General features: G+C 35.1%; 1 protein-coding gene across 2 annotated transcripts in view; it reads right to left on the reverse strand.

Annotated features, from left to right (window-relative positions):
* GRM5 (glutamate metabotropic receptor 5) overlaps nucleotides 1-23,947 on the reverse strand; it is a 595,687-nt gene that overhangs the window by 146,840 nt on the left and 424,900 nt on the right. For both annotated transcript variants that reach the window (XM_017887662.1, XM_017887663.1), the window contains exon 4: nucleotides 3,000-3,235. In XM_017887662.1, the coding sequence (XP_017743151.1) occupies nucleotides 3,000-3,235 (236 nt within the window). The remainder of the gene's footprint in view (nucleotides 1-2,999; nucleotides 3,236-23,947) is intronic.

The following is a 23,947-nucleotide window of genomic DNA, read 5'->3' on the forward strand; positions in this document are numbered from 1 at the left end:
AAAGATGGAGGAATAAAGAACTAAATAATAAATTGGACAAAAGAAAACAAGTAGTAAATGAGAGATATAGGAAGGTAATAAAAAAACCAAGCTTCTCTTTTGGCAATTTTATAATACCTATAGCTGACAAAGGACTCATATCCATACTATAGAGGAATTCTTACAATAGATATTAAAAAGATAATAAAGAAATGTTCAAAAGTCTCGAACAGACACAAAAGAGGATACCAACTTTCCAAAAACATATGAAAAGGAGCTTAACTTTGAAATACATCAAGAAAAAGTCAATTGAAATCACCATATGATAGAACTACATGCTCACAGATTGTCAAAAATACAAAAGAAAAAAACAGATATTAACAAGGGTGTGGAACAACTGAAACTCTCATACAACTGAAACTCTCATACATGATAGGAAGGAAATGTCCAATTGACATTGGATTACATAAGAAACTAGGGTCAAAAGTAGCAGGTAGTGAATATTTGAGTATCTTTTATTGCATTTCATAGTAAGACATAAATAATTCTAAGAATTATTTTTCCTTGTATCTTTGATCTATATATTGACATATAATGCAGATTTGATGGTTATTTTCAATCTGTTACATTTAATTTGTTTAGTCTATTGGCTAAACTCTAGACAAATCTGAGTTCAGTTTTAAATTCTAATTCTTAATAGTTATATGACTGGAGGAACTTATTTTGTCTCTCTAAATCATGCCGTGTCATCTTTAAAATGAAGATATTATACATCCCTCATTAAGAAGAATAACAGAGGTAATACATATAAAGTGTCCATGCCTATGTACCAAATGACATCTGTTGTCAGATGAGATTCCAAGTGGGAGGACTAAGTGGTGCTTACCATGACTGCAGTAAAGAACAGATTCTGAGCAGAGAGATCACACCAAGGTGCTCACATGAGAGACAGAGAGCTACAGCAGCAAGGTCAAGGGAGGATTTTACAGAATGGTTTCCATAGAAATGATATTTTCATGGAAATCAAAGTTTTCAAGACTATATTTAAGCGGGACTTCAAGCAAATAGAGAAACAAATAACTATTTTCAAGAGGAGGCATTTCAGATTAAAAAAAGAAAAGAAAAACAGTGGGAAAAGAAGAAATTAATAAAGAAAGAAGGTGCAGGTCAACTGGAAAAATTCCCTTAAATATACTGGTTAGTGTTGTCACTAATTCCTACCAAAGAGGAACTAAAGATGAGATCATAGCTACTCCTTACCTTTCAGAACTCCTCCAATGAAGCTACATATAGTAATAAGTACACAAACATAGAATAGACCATAGAAAGACATATGCTCCCTCAAGAGAGGAAAGAAATTTGCTTTCTTCAGAAACTAGATAGAACTGTTGAAATATGAAATTAGCTACAATTTTGAAATCGTGAGCCATAAGTGGCAATCCTTTTGTTTCTCACATATTTTACCATAAAAAATGAAAACAAAGGAAATGAGTAAGCATTTGAGGATTTGGGGCAGAGTAAGAAGGATCTGAAGTGGGAGAGAAGCAAACATATTCTCACACTGTTGCAATGCTTTCTGGATTTCATTGACCAGTGTACTATGCTACACTCCAGCATTCCTCCCTTCCCCTTCTACCCAAATAGGAACTGATATGGGATTGCTGGGTTATTGTTTTATGAAGCAATTACATTTAAAAACAATCACAAGCCACCATTGGATATCTCCATCATTTCCCAAAAGAACAAACTGATACCAGAAACATAGGATGAACATGACCTCAGAGGGAGAAAGCTTTATGAATGACTCACTACATTGTTTCTGTTTCTATCACTTTTTGTTGCTGGTATGTCACAACCTCTCTGTGGACTAGAATTGGGTAATGGACGAGGATTTCAAGCCCACTGCCTCACTGAATTCTGGTGTTCCAGCACCATGGATAAAGGCACCTATACCACCAACTAACAAAAACATATCAGAGCAAGTATTTACTCTAGTAAGATTTTAGATAATTTATTACTATTTATATCATTCAAAAATTTGAACATGTTTCACGTTCAATTTGCATTTTCCTCCTATGCAAATGCATATAAGGTTTCTTCTTACACAATGTAGGATAAGTCAGTTCCAAAAAAAAATCCTTTATCAATTTTTACAAACATTAACCTTTGCAGGCACAGATGTTTGATAGATAGATGATATAGATATAGATATAGATAGATGTAGTATATGCTGGCTCTACCTGGTTATTAGAATCGAGATTCTTTTTGGACATGTTACAAATAATATTAACTCACACCCTTATGTTAAACCCTTAGTTATCTTATCACTTATAATGTTCAATTGCAATTTTTGTTGGCATTACTATCTCCCTTCCAAGACAGTAAACCTTTGAGGACAGGAACTAGCTTTCTCCATCTTGATATCTTGACAACTAAAGCAAAATTTAGTCCATTCTTAGTCTCTTATAAGTGTTTGTTGAATGCTTGAATGAATGGCTCTACTTAGGTTACGTTTCCTGAAACATCACAATTATATATAGCAAATCCATGGTACTATTTTATGGTTTATTGATGGAGGTAGCAACTCAATCTGTCCTTTAACACTCATTTATGCATTCTTTGTACATATATGAAACTGTTACTATCTGCTTCCATTGTGCTAACTACTCTGGATAAAAGAAATGAGCAGAATGTAGTCACTGTATTCAAGGATGTCAGAAATAGTTCCATTCTGGAGTTCATGTGATCTTTTTAGCACAATGCCTTATGGAAATACAATCAATTTTTTGAATGATACAAATAGAAATGATCTAATCACATAAAATATCACTAAATACTTGCTCTGATATGTTTTTCCTAATGAGACTAAAACCCGTTTATCACCGTAAGTGGTAATATCCACTCTACTTATGTAAGAGTCTTCCCCTCTAACAAATTACAGCCACTATCCCCATGATATGGTTTACTTAAATTGGAGCCTTAGCCTTATGCATTTTAAATGAAACAATAAATCTGCTTACTATTGCAAGTCTTGTTGTATTTGCTGTTCTCCTGTGGAAACCCTTCTAGTCGGCACTGAAAACGATGCTGCCAAAATTCTTGAAACCAAGGGTTTCGATGGTTTGTTTCTGGCCGGAGCTTCAGATAATAATCATCAAACCACTTGACATCGGGAGATTGGAGCTTGATTGTGATGCCACCAACAGCTTCTCGCTGATATCCATCTGTCACATCATACCTGTCAGCCCAGCCATCACTGTGGGGAAATAAAAAACCCCTCAGCTTAGAACAGATATCTCCTAAGCAAATGAATCAATTTGCTTTCCTTTTGACGAGATTAGTCATTAAATGGATACCTTAGGCCACATGATGGTCCTATATTACACCGAGGTGATTATTGATATAGCAGCTTGTTAGAATAGAAAGTGCAATAACACCATGGAAACTTTGGGTCTAAGAGTGCTAAAAGGAACTAACTACACTTACCTTAAACTGCAGAGAATAGCCTGAAGATTCTGGCAGAATTTTACTGGTTGCAAAATATAGTATACACATGGAAGCTGCATAATATCATCATTCACATTTTTAACTGACATTTAATAGCCAGGCCAAGTTAACTTTGAATACAGTATTTTCTTTGGCTTCATAATAGTAATTATAATGATCATAAAATAAGAATCAAAAATATCATCCAACATATCTAATATTAATCATCCTGTGACACAACATTTTTGTTCGAATTTTGCAAGTGAATAATAGGTTTAAAAAACATTTGCTGATTATGGTTACTCTATTACGTGTTGATTTGCCAAGCCTCAAACTGAAATCTCTGTAGTCCATAGTCCATACACTCTTTCCTATGGAATTTCTAAAATACATTTAAAATGTACATCTGAAATCACATTTTATATTAGAGTGCCCAAAAGAACTTCTGAACAATGTGCCATCAAAAGTGGTGAAGGGATCATACTCCTCAACATAACTATCATTCTATGCACTGATCACTCAAAGTTATTTAGGAATTTTAAGATAAAAGGATTTGAAATCAGAGGGTTCGTATTATAATGCTAGAGGAGAGTATAACTGAATAAGAAAAAAGTCTTCTACAATGATTTGGAAAATACATGAAACATAGTATTGGAAATAAAAACAAAAGGCATGAAAAGATGTTTGTGTAAAATTTGGGTATACCCTAGGGTATCTAAGGAAGAAGGAAACTGACTTGTCCCTCTTCACTGCCACTGATTGGATATACACAATTTGTGCTGTATGTCTGCTGGAATCCAGTGGTACTATCTTTCCCTGGAAGAAGTGCAAGTGCTTGTTAAAGAAGTATGAGGAAAGGGACAATTTGACTAAATCTCGAGTAACCTCAAAGAGAGAAGAGAAGGAATATAGAGAGATCTAAGGGGAAGAACAGGCTAGAACCTCCTAAATGCAAAGCAGGAAAAAGTGTTAGGAGGTGAGCTGGGGGTAGGGGCAGTGGGTACTAGGGAGAGGATGTGGGAAGAGATTTATACTACCAATCACTGCTTACCTCAGTGATATTCAAATATTTCCATTTAACAGAATGTTAATTTATTTTTACATTACTTTCATTGCATTTTGCCCTTAACATTTTTTTACTATGCAGAAAGCATGGTCCAATATTTTGCATAAGAAAATCAGTGCCAAGAAAGTATTATGTAAGTAATTAATTTAAATTATACAGAAAGCATGCACTTTTTCCAGTATGCTCTGCTCTACCAACTTTGATATAAATATTGATAATTGCGAGTTATTCCAAAGATCATATATTACTCATTAAGATATCATAAGGGCTTGAGATGACTTGAGATAATTAGCTAGGGCATCCGTGGGTGGAGAGAAGGGATAAAACAAACAAAAAGAACACCTTTTTTCTCCAAGTCCTCCTTGGCAAAAGATATTTCATTAGAAATTACCTATAGTGAAATTTCAAAACTTTTGTGGCAAATCAAGAAAAAAAAATAGTAATGTAGTATGTTTTGTCCCAATGTTGAATTTGGTTACTTCACACATTATCTTCCCTCAAGTTTCCCATTTTCAGCTCCAGAAGATTTTATTTAAAGCTGACAAGTTGAAATGAAGTGGGCTTGTTTGCCTCATTTTCTCCTCTGTTTTGGAGGGTTTATTATATCACTGAGATGAGAGTGTGGGTCTCATTGGCACTCAAGGAGCTGCATGGGCGTGTTGCAAATGGGACAGGAAGCTGTTTGTCAAGCAGAGCGCCATTCTCCAAGGAAGTGGGAATTTAAATTGCTCCTTTTGTTAACATTAGCTCGCTCTTATGTAACACTATGATTATGAATATTACATAAGAAATGTAAGATTATAATGGCTCCAATTTACCCTTCACAGTTCATTCATTGAATTTAACGGGGATTGTAAAAACTTTGTCTTGATAAACTTTTTTGCAGGTGATATTTCCATAAAAGAAAACTGTCAGGATGAGAGTGATAATTTACTCATCTCTCATCATGTTTTTTCTCTTTTTTTTTTTTTTTTTTTTTTTTTTGAGGTATTTATCTTTTCTGTAAGTTTAATAATTTAGAAAACTATGATGTTTTATTATTAGTCTTACAAGTTAAAGTTGTGAGTTTAAAATAATTTTTGTTTCAGATGTTGCCAATTAACAGCAAAATATAAATGATAAAGGAGATAGTATAGAAACAGAAAATCCCAATATCTATGTGACAAAACAGGGTCATGCTATTTAAAATTTTGGGTAACATCTGCTATGTTGATCCCCCCCAAAACAGTTTAACACTGGCTAAATTAGAGGGTGGTGTATTGACTTTAGCTTATTAAATATTAACATTTTTATATAAATATGTTTTTAAGATTTGTATTAAGATGATAGGGCATCTCTAAGTATGATGCAATAAATTCAGCAGTAAAACGAAATGCAAAGAAAAAACCCTTCTACCACCTAAAGCTTTCTATTACTTTGATAGGGTGGACCTTCAATATTCTGGTACTACTTTAATTCTTTGGGTGACACATATTTTACCAAAGCAAGAGAAAACAGAGGAATAAAGATAGGGAAGGAAACTAACATTTACTAAAAATCTACCACATTTAAGGCACTTTACTAGATTTATTATTTGTCCACCCATTCAATTTCTCCCTCTTCTCACTGGTGGGCATTTTGCCCAACTCCTCATAATCCATTTTATTCTTTTCTTTCCAGTTGTTTGAATATACAGTTGGTCGTCATTATTTACAGATTCTGTGTTTACAAATTTAACTGCTTGCTGAAGTTTATTTGCAATACCAGAATCAATATTGGTGGCATTTTTGCAGTCCTTCATGGGCATGCAGAGAGTGGCACACATTTGAGACTACTGAAGTGCATGTCCCCATCTGAGGTTGAAAAGGGTGACTCTCTGCTTTCTTGTTTCAGTTCTCATACTACAAACAAGTGTCCTTTTCAGTATCTATTTAGTGCCATCTTTTGCAGGTTTGTGTTATTGGTGATTTTACTGTTTAATTTGGCCTCCAAGAATAAAGCCTGATGTGTTATCTAGTGTTTCTAAACATAAGATGGCTGTAATATACATAGAAAATACAGTCAGCCCTTTGTAACTGTGGGTTCCATATTCACGGATTTCATCAATAATTAATTGAAAATATTTGGAATAATAAAAAATACAAATAAAAAACAAGACAGTACAATGACTACTGATATAACACGTATGTTATATTAGGGATAATAATTAATCTAGAGCTAAAATTTAAAGTATAATGGAGGATGTGTACAGGTTACAAGTAAGAACTAAGCTACCTGATACAAGAGACCTGAGCATCTTTAGATTTTGGTATTAGTGGGGTAAGGGGAAGAAGTGTCCTGGAACCAATGCTCTGCAAATATCAAGGGACTAGGGATAACTGTATGTAGACAATACATATGTTAAATAAGCTGCATGAATAAAGTTGCTGCAAGTTCAATGTTACTGAATCAACAATATATATTAAATAATGTGTCTTTAAATAAGAACACACATAAAGCAAGGTTATGTTTTGACTAGTTGATGAACATGTTGTGACTAAAGACTCACAGCAAACTAAGCTTATATTTCCTCTAGAAGTAATGGTCATTATTCACTAATTTACTGTTTGCTGCATGTTTATAGAACATTACTGTGAATAATAAAAATTGGCTGTAATTACATATAATCTTAATCTGGATTTTTTTTAGTCAGGTTTGTAGCCTTTCTTTGGCTATGGAAGCAGAATAACTTGGACATTTAAAATAGAAAAAGCATTCTTCACTTACTTAGCTTGGCTTAACTAAAGGAGGATTCTTTGTACATATGTACTGGATTCTCAAAACACCTCACTAGCAGTTACTTAGATCCTTTAAATATTCCCTGCAAACATCTTAAGGGCATGCTAATCTAGCAAGAATTTACTTTCACTTTCTTCCCAAGATTGCATTACCAAAAATATACTCTCTTTCTCTACAATCTACTCTTCCCCTTTCTCCTTTCAACCCAAATTCCTATGATTTCTCATAATAAGAAACTCATGAAAGCTTAATTTTTCTTCATTTCAACAGACAGTTCTTGTCTAAAACAAAATTGACTCTTGAATTACCCTGCTATTTTTTTCCTAGGTCTCTATAATTTTCCTTCTTTTCTTCAACATTTATTAGATGTCTACCCATCTTAGACTAAATTATTTTGTCACAATCAATAGTCCCAGTATCTCACTGGTATAGAAGAGAGATTTATTTCAGCCTTTATATTCACTGCAGATGGCCTATAACTCTGTTCTATGTCATCTTCATTTTGAATTTGAAGTCTAAAAGAATAGTCTGTTTCTGGGACATACCAATCGTGTAGAGCAGGAGTGCCCAAACCCCAGCTTTCAGACCAGTACCTGTCCGTGTCTTGTTAGGAACGTGGCTGCACAGTAGAAGGTGAGCCCTGGGTGAGTGAGCATTACCTCCTGAGCTCTGTCGCCTGTTAGATCTAATGCAGAGGCATTAGATTACCATAGGATGGTGAATCCTATAGCGAACTGTGAGTGAGCTAGGTTGTGCGCTCCTTATAAGATGGAACAGTTTCATCCATGAAACCAGTCCCTGGTGCCAAAAACGTTGGGGACCACTGTTGTAGAAGGAAAAACAGATATGATAGGGGAATCATACAATTGTTCTTAACATTCTGCTTAAAAGTGGCACATGTTATTTCTGCTCACATTTCACTGACTGAACAAATCACATGGCTAAACCTGACCTGAATGGGACAGGCATCCATGGTTTTTCCTATGGAGAGGAGCAGTGAATATTTTGAAGAAAATGCAACTGACAATTTCAACTATGTGTTGAAATTATATTGAAACTGAGAAGAAACATGAGTTAAATAGGTTTTAGAGACTATGCTCCAGCAGTTCACAAGTCTAGTGGAGGGATGAGAAAGGAGGACAGATGTAAATAAGTGACCACATACAAACGATTATTATGGGCATGTGCTAAATGCAGTGAGAGAGCAGATGAATAAATAATTGACCAACACTTTTAGGGAGATAAGATTTGAACTAAGTTTGAAAAGTGTGGACAATAGAGTGATACCAGCAGTTTGAAATATTGTTTTCTATATATTGAAAAAAATTGTTAATCAAGGAATAGTAAATACGAAGCATTCCAGCTATGTAGGGTGCACAGGTCAGAGAAGTAATGAGAGGGTGAGCTGAAGAGAATCAGTTGTGAATCTTCTTTTGTGCCATCCTAAAGATTTCCAACTTTGTCATACAGGTAGTGAGGAGCCAGTGATGGCTTTTAGAGTGGGAAATGATACAAAGACATGATGAGAAGTAGATAAACTCTGCTAAAAGCTTACATGACAGATCAGAGCTGTTGGAGATGAAGGTTAGGGAATCAAGTTAGAAAATACGTTGCAATGGTCAATGAAGCCAATGGAGAATTGAATTAAGGGAGTGGCAGTAAGAATGAAGAGCCCTATTTAATAGGAATCTTAAGGTAGAACCTCTGAACCTGTGGGGCATAGAAGGTAAAGGAGCATTTTAATGGTTTGTGGGAGGAGAATAACAACATTGCGTGTAGCTCCATGTCCTAGGCTGGACAGTATGTGAAGAGAACAAGTTTTGTTTGGAAAAGGAAGAAAATGAGTATAAGTTGGTATCTGTGGTGTTCAGATTTATCTTTATATGATCTCTCACATTTCTGTTTCTCCTGGATTTCTACATATTATCTCCATATGCAACTGGTTTGAATGTTAAAAATGCAAGTTAACAATGTTCTTACCTGTGGTTCCAGTACGATATTAACCTACTCTTTTTTATTGTATGTATGTTTTTGCATGCAGTGCAATAGCTGTTGGCACTCAACAATATGAGAAACAATGGTAATTATACATCTGTAAAGATTTATACCTTATATCATTGTATGCTTATACTGAAAGTATTTTAACTTTATAATTATTTCTATCATTCATTATATTAAATTTATGAACTATAAAGCAGACCAATAGTTATAAAATAATTATGGTAGGATTTAACAACCAATAGGCTTAATATCACAATCTATTTTTGCTAGAGTGTGAAAGCTCTTGAGTTCTATATGCTAACAGGAATATGTAAAAATAAATCTTAGACAATTATGAAGAAAAAAGTCTAAGGATTATGGAATGTTAGGGCAGCAATGCTAAATAATTTAAAAATCTATCTCCCTTAATGAAATCTAAATCCATAAAATGCAGACAATATAATTTTTTCTTTCTTTCTTCATTTCCTATCAATATATGTTATAAATTATTGCTATAGAAAACAGAAAAATACATGTAGCACTGAAAATTGCATTAAGTGATCCTTTAATAACAGTCTCAATATTTTACTCATTTCAATTTATTAATTCACTAAACATTTGAATGCCTCCTCTGTGCCAGACACTGGTAGGTTCCAGGCCATGCCCTCAAGAAGTCAACAGTCCATTAGGCATGACCTGTCTGAATGGGCATTGCCAGCTTCCAGTCCATTGCATTTTTCTCATTTATCCTTCAAATTAAACATGCCCTTTCCTTTTTATTCAGTCTTTCCATAAATAGTAGAAATCATTAGATTTCCAGTCACCGAGTTATTTACTGAAAATTACATTCCTGTCTTGCCTCCCTAAGATTATTCTCTGATCACCTCAATTAGTATTCTGGATATTTCCAAGTTCTTAATTCTTACATTTATAATCTCTCGATTTATTTATATGGAAGACTAATTATATACAATAGGTATGGATTTCACTATTTGAACTCTCAAATGGCAACATCGTTATTTCTTAACACTACAACTCCATGGAGATTTTAGGAAGGCATCCCATGGTGCTACCTGCCATAGGCAAACACATTCTGAGTACATTCTGTACCCAAAGGAGAAATACCTGTCTATAAATGTTGGAATCTGAATGAATATTCCTAGAAGTTAGTGGTCATTAAACTTGTGTCAGGAAATGTAACTATGTGTGGGGCATGCTAGGCCCACACAGTTATTCTTGCCCACTGAAATCATTAGTTATGCTTATCATGATGAAACTGGTACTGCTGAGACAAACCTCACACATCCTGTTCATCGGAGACATAGAACATTGATTCTTATTCCCTAGATATGTTATAGTTTCACACTCCTAAGCCTTTGAGTATACTATTCCTTCTGCACAGAGTGCCATTCTTTTAACTCCTCACATGTTTTCTGATTTGATAAAATGTAATTCAACAAGTAGACAGATTTAGCTTGAATGCAACTTATCAAAAAGCTCCTCTGGGCTTAATGGTTCCTTCTGCTCTGCTTCTAAAATACAGTGACATTCATTGCTTTCTTCACTGAACAAGTATTGTGTAACTAATATTATAAATGTGTGGATATAGTGGTGACAAGGAAGGCAAGATTTCTGCTCTCATAGAGGTAACATGATGCTTTCAGTTTTGCAATTGTCATTGTATTAAAGATAGCTACGTTTATTTTTGCTCCCCGAAAGTAGACTATAAATTTTATACTTTGCACATCTTTGTATCCTTAATGCTTATTATAATGCTCAGTACATACCAAATACTCAAGAAATGTTTAATATAACTTGTTTAAAAATTAGGTTTTAAAAGGAAAACTTCAAATAACACAGATTTCTTTTCAGATAACTACATCTACTCATTTGTTAATTGAGAAAACAACACTGTCAAATGTGCCTTATAAAATGACTCTAAAAGGCTGAGTTGATTCCCCCCTGCAGAATGGTCCTCTCTATTATCTACCTGATGTTATTAAGGTTAATGAGCGTATTCATTAGGCTGCATCTCAGTATTTTTTTTTTTCAAAATCTGTTTGCAACCCACATAATTATTATGGAAACTGCTGTTCTACCCACATGTAATCATCATCCTGCCAAATCTCTTATCAATAGCATTTTAACAGATATTTTGGGATTTTTAAAAATTCTAATAGTGGGAGTCTACTGACTACTAGGCTGTTTTCGTATTAATATTGCTCCCTATACCCCAGGAAGAGCAGGAAGTCTCAAATCTCTATACACTAGTGAAAATCAAGGAAAAATATTGAGACTCTATTTCGTTTTATTTTATTTATTTATTAGATACAGTCTCACTGTGTTGCCCGGGACGGATTCAAACTCCTAGGTTCAAGTAGTCATCCCACCTCAGCCTCGGGAGTAGCTAGGACTACAGGTCTTTGCCACTGTGCCTGGCTTTGAAATTTTAAATTAAAGTTCTTATGAATATACCCCAGTCAACACTAATGAGTTAATTCCAAAAGAATCAAAATTTAGAATTTTGAGAAAAAGATAACATTATCAACTGAAAATCAACTTATTTCTGAGGTGTATAAATCTCAATATTTCTCATTTCAAAGGATTCATAAAGAGTAAGTAGAGGTAGATTGCAGGAGTGATATCAGAACATTCAAAAGAAGGGAAAAAGTCAGGAACTTGAAATTTGTCACCTGTATACCATAAGGTAATTTTCATTGTATGGCTTTTTCTAAAGTTCTGCAGGCCTTAGAGATAATTATTAGCCCTAGTTTTTACATCTGAGGAAACTGGAGGATTAAATAACTTTATAACTAAAGAAATCTGAGGGATTAAATAACCTACTCAAAACCCCACGGCAAATGTAGAGGGGATATAAACTCAGATCTTGCAAATTCCAAAACTCTAGCACATTTCATACTTCATAAACCTGCTAAGTAATGACATACAGTAATGACAGCAGAGAACTGTGTCTTGATGAATTTTATTTAAGTGACTGACATGTATTGGAAAACAGGGATCAGATTGTAGTCTGAAAATGTGTAGGTAAGATTCTAAAATGGCACCCCAGATCGCTGAGCTTTGGGATATACACACCTGTCTTAGTTATTCAATCAAACACTCATCTGGATAAGTGCTTCTCTGGAAGGATTTTAAAGATGTATTTTAGGTTCCAAACAAGCTGACTTTAAAATAGGGATACTACCCTCTGTGAATCTGATCTAACTAGGTGAGTCCTGAAAGGGACTGGTTATTTCTGATAACAAAGATTCAAATGAGAGGGACTTGACATGAGAGAGCTGGAGGAGAATCTCCATTGTTGGCTTTCCTGATGGAGGGAAAGGAATGCAGGTGGCCTCTCAGAAATGAGTATGGCCTCCAGCAAACAACCAGCACCAGAATAAGACTCAAGCATACACCCACAGACCACCAAATTCAGCCAAAAACTTGAATGTATTTGGAAGCTGATTCTTCCACAAAGCCTCCAAAAAGAAATGCAGTTCACCAATACCCTGACTACAGCCTGTTTGACCCTCAGCAGAGAACCCAGTTGCCATACACAGTCCCCTGACATCCAGAAAGTATGAAATAATACATGCAGTTTGCTTTAAGCTACTAATTTTGTTATAATTTGTTACACAACAATATAAAGTTAATACTCACTTCCCACCTCTATTCTGCATTTCTTCAGTCAGAAGGCCAATGCCTGTTAATATTTGAAGAGATAAAATCTTAGGTGGTCTGACCTAATTCTGGGTGTGGTCAGTATAGACTGATTTACAAAGACGTGGGGATTATAGAGAATAACAGATAGTAAGAGAAACCTATTAGAATAGTTGGGATATCCATCCTGTCTTGATTTTGGTTCTAGGATGGCAGGCTTAATGTCCTCTGGTTTAATGTCTTCTGGCTCCAGGGATGCTTCCTCATCATACACATCCTTTAAAGAGGAGAAGCTGATAAATATCTTTATAAATAGATTGATTACATTGTGTGTTACCCAATCTTTTGTTTCTCTCATCATATTATAGCCAGTTGGAGAAATGCAAAAATTGAGGCTATTGTATAAAATGTGCAACAACTTAGTAAGCAAAATGATCCATTTCAACGGAGAAAACACTTTGAATGAGCTATTGTATCCACAGCTTTATATAACCTTTTCTGTTTTTTCATGAAGTTTCCTTTCTTAGGATGATCTTCCAGTTTTCATGCTATAAACCCATCTTCCACTGAATTTGACTAATTCCTTCTGTTAAGCTTGTAAACTTTTGTCAGTGGGACTAGTGCTTAGAGTGCTTAGAGTATTCTGTTACATGGCTGTGCTAGGATAACACTCACATTTTTTTTTTTTTTCTTTCTTTCTTTTTTGAGACCAAGTCTCGCTCTGTCACCCAGGCTGGAGTGCAGTGGCGCAATCTCGGGTCACTACAAGCTCCACCTCTTGGGTTCACGCCATTCTCCTGCCTCAGCCTCCTGAGTAGCTGGTACTACAGGTGCCTGCCACCACGCCCAGCTAATTTTTTGTATTTTTAGTAGAGATGGGGTTTCACCGTGGTCTCGATCTCCTGACCTTGTGATCCGCCTGTCTCGGCCTCCCAAAGTGCTGGGATTATAGGTGTCAGCCACCACGCCCGGCCAACATTCACCTTTTCAAAAATATTTCTTCTCTTCTTAATTGCCTCTTTTATGAAGGCCAAACAGCCTTTGAGAGCATAATCAAGGTGATTGCACAGTGCTACATGCAATATTAAATCAGTAATTTTTTATTGAACACCTATTAAATTCTAAGCAATAAGGCAGGCTTCAAGATGATATCAGTGAACATAAACCTCACCTCCCAGTTTGTTTTATTTTCTTTTATATCATAACAGGTCACTAGGGACTTCATAATTTCAAATCTATATTTTCCTCATACTTTCCTCAAACCTCCTGCATTATTTGACATTACTGATTCATTTAGCAAAATCTAATAAGTAATGTTGCACTTGCTAAGTTCTCTGCAGAGTGCTGCATATAAGGAATAAAGAGGAGAAAAATTATTCCCTTCAACCTTAGAGTGAGGCAAATGAAAAAAATTACTTGAATGATAACTATGCTAATGTATATAGTGTTTTTTTTCCTGCCAAGCATTGTCCTAAGCAATATATGCTCATGTTTATATTCTGCTACGTATTATATATACAGTTGGCCCTCCATAACCCTGGGTTCCCTATGTGTGGAATCAATCAACCCAGATTAAAAAAAAAAAAAATGGATGGTTGTATCTGTACTGAACATGTACAACTTTTTTCTCTTGTCATTATTCCTAAACAATAGAGTACAGCAATTATTTCACATAACATTTTCTTTTCTTATTTCTTTTTTTTAAAGATGGAATCTTCCTTTGTTGCCCAGGCTGGAATGCAATGGCATGATCTCAGCTCACTGCAACTTCCGCCTCCCGGGTTCAAGCAATTCTCCTGTCTCAGCCTCCTCTGAAGCTGGGACTACAGGTGCACACCACCATGCCTGGCTAATTTTTGTATTTTTATTTGTGACAGGGTTTCACCATGTTGGCCAGGCTGGTCTCGAACTCCTGACCTCAGGTGATCCACCTTCCTCGGCCTCCCAAAGTGCTGGGATTACAGGTGTGAGCCACAATGTCCAGCCTCATATAGCATTTTCATTGTATTAGGTATTATAAGTAATGTAGGGATTATTTAAAGTATACAAGAGTGTGTATGTAGGCTAAATGCAAATACTATATGATAATGATTTGAGCTATTATAAAAGTGACTTGAGCATCCACAAATTTTAGAATCCACAGAGGGTCTTGGAATCAATCCCACAGATGCTAAGGAAAGACTATATTTATGAAATTGAAGTACATAATTTTACATATTAACATTCCACATGAGGAAACTGTAGCTTGAAAAGCAGCAAATTGCCCAGGGTCACACAAGATTTAAACCCACTCTATCTAAATCTAGACATTAAAACTGAACTAGAACAATGTATGAAATGTGATCTTTAATACAAATCTGTGTCCAAAGTTATATACATTAAAATGTAGATAGAAGAGCTAATTTAATTTCTACACACACACACACACACATACCCCTCTTGGAATTTCTTGCTTTTTTTTCCTTCTACTTGAATTGTCAAATAGAGAACTGCCTTAAACCATTAAATTAATATTCTGATAAAATGTCTATCTCTGTATTGTTCAGTGCTCTGTTATTGTTAGTAACAGTCTCTCTAATAATATGGAAAAGACCGATTAGAAGATGCTTAAGAGACCTTGATTTCTGTACATAAACACGGAATGGACTCATTTTCATTCACATTTCACTTTGAGGCAACATGTTTTTCCTTGACAAAATATCCCCATGACACTCAGGGAAACCAAGTCTATTGTGAACTTCTCACATTTATTTAATATGGTTTCCAAATAAAACTTAGAGCTATAGAAGAAGAGTAAATAATCAAAAATTATACTGGGATTCAGATTAAGTTTTAGAAATAATCATTGTACAAGAAGCGAAACAAAAGTCAAAACCTAAGTTCCTGAAAAATTTAGGTATCATATGCCCAATAATTAATCCAAGTAGACTTAAATTTTAAGTCACATAATAGAAACTCAATAGCTACTTCCACATTTGCCTGTGATAGATTAGGCAAGCCATCCTCTGAAGACAACTAGAAAAGCTAAATAATTTGAATAATTTTTTTTAAATTTGTTTAAGTGGTCAGAAAGCTGTCCAGTCAGCCAGTACTGAGGGGACCATGATCCTGGAGAGAAAAAAAAAAATGGACTGAGGAAAGACGTTCCCTTTGAAGTATGTGACAATTCATTGAAGTTGAACTCATTGATAAGAAGCTAAGAAGTTGGGACAAAAGCGCTAGGTGAGCTTTGAACATTTTTGAGTTCTGGGCTAATATGACATTTAAAATCTTATCAGTGAATATCTGGGAGGGAAGAGAAGCACAGATATCTGAAGCAGATACTATTTTCTCCCTTGAACCCTTTGCTAATTTGTAGGCATTTGCTGAAAAGCTCAGAAGTGGCTAAGATATTGGAAAGATGAGAAGAGCTTTAGGCAGTCATACTGAACTGAAGAAAAAAGAATTGCACTTGTCCATTAGTCCATTTCCTGTTGTTTATAAGAGAATGCCCCCAACTGGGTAATTTATAAAGAAAACAGGTTTATTCTACTTTTTATTTGGCAGGCTAAGAAGGTCAAGGGCATGCCTCTGGCTTCTGGTGAGGGCTTTTGTGCTGTATCACAACAAGGTGGACAAGGAAGTGGACACATGCAAAGAGGGGAAACTTGAGAGGTGTTCTGACTTTGTAATCACTCACTCTTCCAGGAACTAATCCATTCCCATGAGAACCAATCCAGTCTCTCAAGAGTGAGAACTCACTCAGGATGAGAGAGGAGCAACAAGCCATCGATGAGGGATCTGCCCATATAACCCAAACATCTCCCACTTGGCCCCACCTAACACCACCACAGTGGGGATCAAATTTCAGCCTGAGTTTTATTGAGAGCAAACAAACCATTGCATGTAGAAACCACTTTGAGTTTTTATTTGGGATCATTAGAGGCTATATTTTAGTTGTAAAGATGAACTGGAAAGTGACAGGCTCCAACAAAAATGGAAACTGCTTCAAATACTCTCACTGTCAAGCTAGCTTAAAATGGTCTTCCTCTCTTCTAACTGCTATAAACAAGCAATAGCAAATTCTCTCTGGATGTACATACAACCAGATGTAGCCTTAGATTACCTCTACAATTTTTATACATGTTTGTCTATCATTTCAGTAGTAAATGGACAGGCATATGAAGCATTAAAGACAAGAATGAAATAATTAAAAACCAGGAAAAACAGTCAATGAAATCAATCCCATCCCAATCATTAGAATCAATAGAGTGAATTTAAATACAAATATGAATAATATATTCAAGAGAATAGATGAAAAGTCAGAGAATTAAGTTGAAAGCAGTAATTTAAAATAAAGAGAAATTTAAGAATGTAAACATTTAAAAATTTAAATTAAGAACTCAATGGATGTGTCAGCTTCAGCAGAATAAACACAACCAAAATGAAGTTTAGAAATCTTAAAGGAATAGAAAATATCCAGACTGAATAATGGAAAACACAATTTTGAATATAGAAAAGTATAAAATATGATGAAAACATCTAATTCAGATAGTTAGTTTTCCAGGGGAGAAGAGAAAAGAGAATAGAGTAGAAATCATATTTGAAGAGATAATGATGGAGTATTTGCAAAACCAAATGTGCAACCAGTATGAAACACACTGAAACACAGATTAATAAGTATGGTGACTCTAAGCAAAATGAATATGAAGTAATTCACACCCAGGCTTATCATAGTAAAGCTGCTAAAAATTAAAGGCAAAGTTATTGAAAGTAAAATACAGGAAGTGAGAAAAAGAAGCACATTAAACCCCCCAAAAGCTAGAGGTCATGGAAAAATAAAAATTTATGGAGAACTGCTTAAAAAAAGTATAGTAGAAAAAAAGGCTGGGCACGGTGACTCACACCTGTAATTCCAGCACTTTGGGAGCCCAATGCAGGCAGATCACAAGGTCAAGAGTTCAAGACTAGCCTGGTCAATATGGTGAAACCCCATCTGCACTAAAAAAAAAAAAAACACACAAAATTAGCTGGACGTGGTGGCAGGCGCCTGTAGTCCCAGCTTCTTGGGAGGCTGAGGCAGGAAAATCACTTGAACCTGGTAGGCAGAGGCTGCAGTGAGCCGAGATTGTGCTACTGCACTCCAGCCTGGGTGACAGAGGGAGACTGTATATTAAAAAAATAATAATAAATAAAAGAAAAGAAAAGAAAGAAATGTTAAAGTCAAGATTGATTCTTTGGAAAGACTAATAAAACTGATGAACATTTATGAACACTTGGCAAAAATAATAAAAAAATGAGAAATGCACAAGTTATATGCTAAAAACTAATTGTAATTGGGCAGCCAAAAGAATATTGTGAAATATATTATGGAAATAAATTTGAAAATTTAGATAAAATAGATAAATCCCTACATAAGTATTAAATGATGAAACAGAAACAAACATAATCTAAAAACAGAAGAATTTTGTATCTCTTAAATCAATGGAAGTTTATTTAAAACAACCCCAGAAACACACACACACACACACACACACACACACACACACACACACACACACAGAGTCTGGCCCACCAACTTCAGTAACAAATTATTCTACACCTTTGGAAGAGAAATAACACCAATACTCAACAATATTTTCAGGAAAAGCAAAGAGGAAAACTTCATTTTATAAGTCCAGAAAAACAGTAATAGCTAAATATTAAAATTATTTCAAAAGAAAGACAAAATATAGGCCAAACTCTTATAAATATCAATGAAAAATCTCACATAGCATATTAGGAAAGTGTGTCCAGCAATGTATGGAAATGCTAATACTCATTCAAATTTGGTATACCCCAGGAATAAGAAATTATTATTGTTATTATTGTGGTAAAAACAGGTAACAAGAGGTCTGTCTTAATAAATTTTTCACTGTACAGTACAATATTGTTAACTATAAGGACAGTATTGCACAGCAGATCATTAGAACTTATTCATCTTGTAGAACTGAAACTTCATATTTCTTGAATAGCAGCTCCCCATTTCCCTCATCCTCCCAGCCCCTGGCAACCACAATTCAGTTTATGCTTTTATCAGTTTCACTATTTTAGTCATATCTTATAAGTTGAATCATGAAGTATTTGTTTTTCTGTGACTGGCAGACATGCTATTTCACTTAGCATAGTGTTCTCATGGTTTATCCATAGCAAAATGGTGCAACCACTCTGGAAAACAATATGTAGCTTCCTCAAAATATTAAAAATTGAATTGCCATATGATCCAATAATCCTATTTCTGGGTATTCATCCAAAATAATGAAAATCAGGATTTTGAAGAGATATATATACCCTCATGTTCATTGCAGCATTGTTCACAACAATCAAGATGTAGATACACCCTAAATGTTTATTAGTGGATGAATGGATGAAGAAAATGTGGTATATACATATAAATTTATTTTAATTTTCTAAAGCTGGTCAGCTTAATTTACCACATTAACAACATAATGCAGTCAATAAATTAAAGAAAACGTGACAAATTCAACATCATTCTGATAAAATGTCCTTAGCAACCTAACTAAAAAAGATAACTTCCTTAATCTGTGCCAGTCTTTACAGTGAAGATAACACAACAGTAAAACGTTGAAATGTTTCTTCCTGATATCCAGCATAAGTGAAAGATGTCTTCACTCACTACTTTTTCCTAATATTTTATTGAATGTTCCAGCAAGTTCAATAAGGAAAGAAAATAAATAAAAAAGGAGTAAACTGTCGTTAGTCAAGAATAATGCAATTATTTACCTAGAAGATCTGAAATAATCTGTAGATATGCTACAGACACACTATTACAAATAACAAAGGAATTTAGAAAATTTGATGTGTACTAGTTTGGCATATATAAATACATTTAATTTCTGTATATCCAAAACAAATACAAATTAAAAATTTAAATATACTACTTAAAAAACACTTAATACAAAGAAATAAACCTAAATAATATGTGCAAGTTCTATTCATGCATGTAAGAAAAATTATGGGAGATTTTACTTGATAAAGAGTTAGACTGTATTCATAAATTGGATGAATGAATAACGTACAGTTAGTTCTCTTAAAGTTGATTATAGATGGATTGTAATCTCAACCAATATTCCAGTGAGTTTTCCTTGGTGGGGTTTAGGTGGAGAGGATATTTGTAAGTAGATTCTAAAATTTGTAGGGAAATGTAAAAGTTCAAAAATAGCCACGATAACCTTAATAAAGAACAAAGTTTATTTGAAAAAAATATACTATTAGATATTAGGGTTTTAGAAACTTATACATAATTTGTAGAAATAGATAAGTAGACCAATAGAACAGAGTCCCACATGCATAGAGAGATTTACTTTCTAACAAAGGCAACACTGCAAAGAAGTAGGAAAAAATGTTCTAATAAAAAAGATTCTAGGTGAATCATATGTCTTTATGAAAAAAGAGTCTTGATACTTAATCCACACCATTTACAAAAATCAAAATTCAAGGTAGATTGTGGACCTAAATAGGAATGATAAAATAATAAATCTTCTAGATAATAACAAAAGGAGATATTTTCATCATAGGATAGGAAAGATTTCTCAACAAGGGCATAGAAAGAACTATTAAAGTCAAAATTGTTAAAGGTATCCATAATATAACTAACAGTTTATTTTCATCGAAAGACACCACTAATTGAGTAAAAAGGTAGGCCACAAATTAGGAGATCTTGTAGTGTGTGTGTGTGTTGTGTATACAGATGACAGATACCAAAATGATAGCTAGATAGGCAAAAAGATAGTCTGAAAAGGACTCATATTTAAAGTATATAAATAATTTCTATAATTTAATATAAAAATAGAAAATCCTATAGAAAAGTAAGTGGTCAGGAAGATTGAACACTTCACACCTCACGAAATAGGATTTGAAATGACCAGTGAATGTTTTTAAAGTGGTTAACTTTAATCATTAGGAGAATACAAGCTATGAATAGCACTACTCACAGAACAAAATGGCAAAAAGTTAAAAATGATAGACATAGTGCAGTATAAAATGAAAAGCAACTGCAATTCTCAATCGCTGATTTTAAGAGTATAGGTTGGTACAACTGCATTGGAAAACTATATGGCATATCTACTACAACTGAATATAAGCATACAATATAACCCAGCAATTCTGGCCCTAAATATATTCCTAACAGAAATGCTATTAAATACACACCAAAATGCATACAGAAGAATGTTCACTGGCAGAGCAGCAGCATTGCCATCTTGGACAAGCCCCTCATTCTAAAGTTCACCTTAATAAAAAGCCATCTAAATCCAAAAAGCATCAACTTAAGGGCTAAGGTCAGCAAGACCATAAACCACAAATAACGTCTCCAACAAGAAACATTCCAAAATCCTCCCGAAGCAGAGACATGCTAGACCCTAGATAACCCCCCTCCAGGCCAGAAAGATGTGTGCCCCAAGATAACCTCTTCTCCCAGAAAGATTCCAACCCTGCCATAAACTTCCCCACACATATAAACATTCCAAACTTGCAGTGAGTCCGCTCACCCTAAAACCAATATACACTCTTAGTCTGTAAGAGAAAGTGCTCCTGACCGAAATTGGCTAAGGTTTTGTCTAAAGTAAACCTGTCTTTAACTGCAAGCTGCGTTTAGTGCTTTTTTCCTCTTTCTTCAGCTCTTACATTCACAGTAGCACTATTTGAAATAGTCTCATATTAATAACAACCAAAATGTTCATTGCCAGTGGAAAGGATAATGAATTGCAGTTTATTTATACAATACAGTAGTAGACAGCAATGAAAATGAACAAACTACTGTTACATGAAGGAAAATGAATAATATAATAAACATAATACCAAGTTAAAGAAAATATATGGAAAGGAGAAGATTATACATATTCCACTTACATAAAATTTTGAATACAATAACCCAGAATATTGGAAGTTAAAACATTGGTTCCTTTTGAAGAGTGTATTAGACTTGGAATGAGCAAGTTGGAATGTTGGGACCTTGCTCACTGTGGAGCAATGGTAAAATTTTATTTCTGGATCTGGTTGGTGTTTAAATGAGCTTGTTAACTTCATGCAGATTCAATGTACTACACATTCATGGTTTCTGTGCTCTTCTGATTGTATATTATAATGTGTTAAAATATTTTTATTTAAATAGGAAACTTAAAACTTCTGATTAGTCAAGAAATTTATAATGCCGACTTGTAAAATTTCAGCAGCAAATTCTGCATAAAGGAGATTCATCATTAATTCATTTCATTCTTAGGAGTCTTAAAATGCTCAGGCATCTTTAAGAATATCTTGGAGTCCTTGGCCACCACTTTTTAAAAAATCCAGTGATATCATAATAAAACTGATTATAGCTAACATTGAGTTGTGTTACCCATATTTAGACTTAAATATTGAAATTTATAATTCTTAGAAAATCCTTTTGGAATCTGAAAATAGTGGACCAAATTCAGTACAGTCCAAGTACATCAACATTTATTAAGCATCTACTATATTCCAAGCCTAAGTCAAATTTGATGACAAACATATTATATCTGTCCTAAATCAAGCTTATACTCTGGTGGAAGACTGGAAGAAAGAAAGACTTGAAGAAGGAAAGACTACAGAAAAGTATAATTTAAATACAGTTGAATAATATGTATAACAAAGACCTATAAAAATGAGACATGAAAAATTGGGCCCATGTCTTGAGGAAAAGTTACTTTATTTTTTATAAGTTGATATCTGGTCTCAAATCTAAAGTGTCAAAGAGTTGACAATTGGTGAAATGTACAAAAGTAAGGATAATTTTGAGAAAACTCTCTTGCTGAATACAGCAGAAATATTTTTACTCAAATCTGATAGGAGCAAACACTATGGTCCAGGAAACAAATGTTTGAAGTAAAATATAAAATTCTAGGCCATATTTATATAATACATAATTACAGCAATAATAAAAAGACATTGCTGATAACTGGAAAAACTGAAAGGTACTAAAAAGTAAAATGGACATGATTGAGACAGAATAAATCAATCAGCAAATATATATTAAGTGCCTGTTATATATGAAGCAGTTTATTATATGCTGAGGATACAGTGGTAATCAAGACAGAGAAATTACTGTATCGAGTCTTGAAGTTTTTGCAAAATTGTCAGATATAAAAATGGAGATGGGGGTGGAGCAAGGTGGCCAAATAGGAACAGCTCCAGTCTCCAGCTCCCAGCGTGAGCGACACAGAAGACAGGTGATTTCTGCATTTTCAACTGAGGTACTGGGTTTATCTCACTAGGGAGTGCCGTACAATCAGTGCTGGTCAGCTGTTGCAGCCCGACCAGCGAGAGCTGAAGCAGGGCCAGGCATCGCCTCACCTGGGAAGCGCAAGGGGAAGGGAATCCCTTCTCCTAGCCAGGGGAACTGAGACACACAACACCTGGAAAATCAGGTAACTCCCACCCCAATACTGCGCTTTAAGCAAACGGGCAAACCAGGAGATTATGTCCCACACCTGGCCGGCAGGGTCCCACGTCCACGGAGGGTCCCATGCCCACGGAGGGTCCCACGCCCACAGAGCCTTCCTCATTGCTAGCACAGCAGCCTGTGATCTAACTGCAAGGCAGCAGCTAGGCTGGGGGAGGGGTGCCCACCATTGCTGAGGCTAATGTAGGTAAACAAAGTCCGGGGAAGAGTAAACCGGGTGGAGCTCACAGCACCCAAAGGAAGCCTGCCTGTCTCTGTAGACTCCACCTCTGGGGACAGGGCACAGCTAAACAACAACAACAACAACAACAACAAAAGCAGCAGAAACCTCTGCAGACGCAAATGACTCTGTCTGACAGCTTTGAAGAGAGCAGTGGATCTCCCAACACAGCGGTTGAGATCTGAGAAAGTACAGCCTGCCTGCACAGGTGGGTCCCTGACCCCTGAGTAGCCTAACTGGGAGACATCCCCCACTAGGGGCAGTCTGACACCCCACACCTCACAGGGTGGAGTACACCCCTGAGAGGAAGCTTCCAAAGTAAGAATCAGACACTGAA

This window comes from Rhinopithecus bieti, unplaced genomic scaffold (genome assembly GCF_001698545.2).
Source record: "Rhinopithecus bieti isolate Rb0 unplaced genomic scaffold, ASM169854v2 scaffold_15796, whole genome shotgun sequence".
Classification (NCBI taxonomy): domain Eukaryota; kingdom Metazoa; phylum Chordata; class Mammalia; order Primates; family Cercopithecidae; genus Rhinopithecus; species Rhinopithecus bieti.